Source organism: Merops nubicus, unplaced genomic scaffold (assembly GCF_000691845.1).
Source record: "Merops nubicus isolate BGI_N331 unplaced genomic scaffold, ASM69184v1 scaffold13317, whole genome shotgun sequence".
In the NCBI taxonomy this organism is placed as follows: domain Eukaryota; kingdom Metazoa; phylum Chordata; class Aves; order Coraciiformes; family Meropidae; genus Merops; species Merops nubicus.
Genome location: NW_008621052.1, coordinates 8,217 through 10,997, shown reverse-complemented (window position 1 = coordinate 10,997; position 2,781 = coordinate 8,217). Strand labels below are relative to the sequence as shown.

General features: G+C 40.8%; 1 protein-coding gene across 1 annotated transcript in view; it reads right to left on the bottom strand.

Moving 5' to 3' along the window:
* Nucleotides 1–2,781, bottom strand: part of JAM2 (junctional adhesion molecule 2) — a gene marked incomplete at its 5' end in the record, with an annotated part of 9,157 nt that continues 6,376 nt past the window's right edge. The window contains 3 exons of the mRNA XM_008944328.1: nt 1–33; nt 1,174–1,207; nt 2,010–2,025. Of these exons, the coding sequence (XP_008942576.1) occupies nt 1–33; nt 1,174–1,207; nt 2,010–2,025 (83 nt within the window). The remainder of the gene's footprint in view (nt 34–1,173; nt 1,208–2,009; nt 2,026–2,781) is intronic.

Below are 2,781 nucleotides of genomic sequence, written 5' to 3'. Positions count from 1 at the left end.
CTAAATAACAAAGGACTTGGTATGCTTGAAATCCTAAATGAAGCAAACAAGGTTACATAAGTAATAGTTCAAAGATTTTAACCAAATTAACACTGAGTGTAGATTTCGGAAGAAACAAAGGCATCAAGACTGAAAAGAAGCCTGCCTGAAGCACTGTCAGTTAACCTTTATCCTTTCCTGGAAAGGGAAGTCTACAGAATGCACCACTACACAGAATAAAAACAATAGCTTATTAAAAATACAAGTATCAAACATCTCTGTTGAGCATCTGATTCATAAGTGCGCTAATACTGATAAACAGACAGCACAGCTCTTCAGAGTTTGCTCCTTCCCACTCTAAGCAACCTGGCAGCTGGCCTCAGGAAGTTTCCTATACAAATACCAAGTGAAGAAATGAGCTTACACTGTTTAATAGGTTCTGGTCTGACTAAAAAAGTGGGTGGCCTTGAGAGAGCTTTGAAGGCTACTAATGTAGCCTTAGATAGTGCAACTCAGTTGCTTCTAGTTGAAGCTGCTGGAGCTCCTTTCTTTCTGCACTGATCTGGAAAGCTGGAGCAAAGTTCACATAGTTAAAGCCCTTGAGCCCTCTCAGTGAGAAAGAGGGGAAAAAAAGTCTTAAGTTTTGGTTTCCTATGTAGCCAAACCTTTTGACTGACATGAATCTTAGCGGAATTAGGGCCCAATCTTTCGCTGTTGCCTTGGACTGTGTCCAAGTTAGTTTCCTTGGTTAACTGATGTGCACAGGCAAGGCTGAGTGGAAGCCTTCACAGCGAAGGTCCTTAAGGGGACAATATAGAGATGATGTTGTCAAATAGTATCAGGGTGTTATCTCTTCAGTTCATATGATAGAGGGGGAAAAAAAAAAAAAATCAAGAAAATGGTAAAAAAAAAAGAAGCCAATAGAACAGGGAAGTATAGGAAGAAGTAGGTAAAAGACCAACAGGGAAGAACCTGGTTAGTGTGGTAAAGAAAAAGATGGCAAAATATGGAGCAAGATGCTGTATATGCATGCCTCTTGTAACAGGAAGCTCTAGATGCCAGCAGAGGTAAAGTGTCTCCAGGTACTGCTGGCATGTGTGGTTTGGCTGGTCTGTAGGTGTGCAAAAACATCACAGGTCCAAGGAATTTTGAAGACCTCTAATTTAAACACCCTGCTGAAATAGAAATACTTGCCTTTTCACTCGTAGATTGATAGTTGGTCATCTTTCTGTTAAGAGAACAGGAAAGGAACAGAGGTTAAATAGTGATTTCCCAGGTGTTAGTTTCAACCCTTTAAGAACCTTATTTATGAATTAATTTTTATTAAATTACCAGTTATGATTTTGCCTAGTTTGTGGCCAGTATAGATCACACAGTATTTTCAAGTGATATTTGTATTTCTCTTTGGTACTTTTTTTTTTTTTTTAAAAAAAAATGTATATATGTATGCTATTACCTTAGTGCCAAGATAAAATCTTAAAAAAGTAAAATTGGAGGCCAGCCTCCAGCCTCCAATGAAGCACACAATTTTAGCCTTAAAAAGTTTGGGAGCTTTAAAACAGCGTGGGAAATTATGACTTGCTACTAATAAATTTAAGCGCATGAAATAAACCCCTGTCAAAGGAATAGAGCAAAAACCCTCAACAAGCTCTCACACATACTTATAAGAAAAAAAATAAAAATCATTAAATACTCTGTAGGCATGGATATAAGGGCATTTCAATTCGGTTCTAATCATCTTTTGTCTAGTTTGAAGACAAGACAAAGGCATGCATCTAGCTGAGTTAAGGGTGCAAACTGTAACTGTGTAAAAAGACACCTCTTAATTTTTATCACAGTAACAATGCTTAAATCATTTTCTGACTAGCACGCAGCTAGTGTGTAGGATGAGGTTTATTTCAGTGTTCAAAAAGCTGCTGTACAAGAATCATAGGAGAAAGGCTTTCTTTAGACAATCAGCACAGTTACTGAATCAGAAATGTAAGTGAAGTTTCCAGTGATTTGTACACTACTTGCATCAAGATACTTACTGGGAAGGGCTTTCCTCTGAAAAGGAAAAAAAAAAAAAAAAGAAAAAAAGAAAGAAAAAAGAATTAGCACAAGAACAGTTTCTGTAGCCAATTTAAAGTTCTTTGAAACAGTTACTCATAGCTTATTCAGCTCTTCAGTCTCTAGAAGGAGTTTCTGAACCAAATTTCTCTTTTTGGTGTAGTTTAATTAGAAAAAAATATTAGGTTGCTTTCAAAGGTAAATGGACTTGGAAGTGAGCACGACCCCTGACAGCAGCTCCATTAGCCTGTTACTGCCAGGCAGCGGGCACCCCCCTCCTGCTGTGCTGAGCCCTACCCGCAGCAGTGCGGACGCTGCCCAGGGGGTCGCTCCGTGCCCAGCTTTTGGCAGCAATCCTTAACAGCACTTTCGCCACGCCCCAGGAGAGGGAGCCAGTCCATTCAGTTTCCCCTCCATCAGAACTCAGCCGCTCAGACCTCCTCGACTAAAAGCTAGCTTGGGCTGCTTGGTTTTGTCTCGCCTTGCTTTGCCATGCCCTCCCAAAACTAGCTCAGAGAGGCTCCAGGAGCAAGGCTTCGGCTCGTTGCTTTCCCGGGCTGGCTGTCTGGTAGCCTCACACAACGGCACAGGCGTCTCCACGTCATTCTTGGCAGTGTCTGCTGTAGTAGAAGCTGTCAGAATAAGAGTGTCCACACAAAACAAGTTGCTGTCCTAGCACTCTTTAGCTTTAGTACCATGGAGTTAGAGCCTTCATGAAAAGGAGATGCTACAGCCAGCACAAGTACGGACATT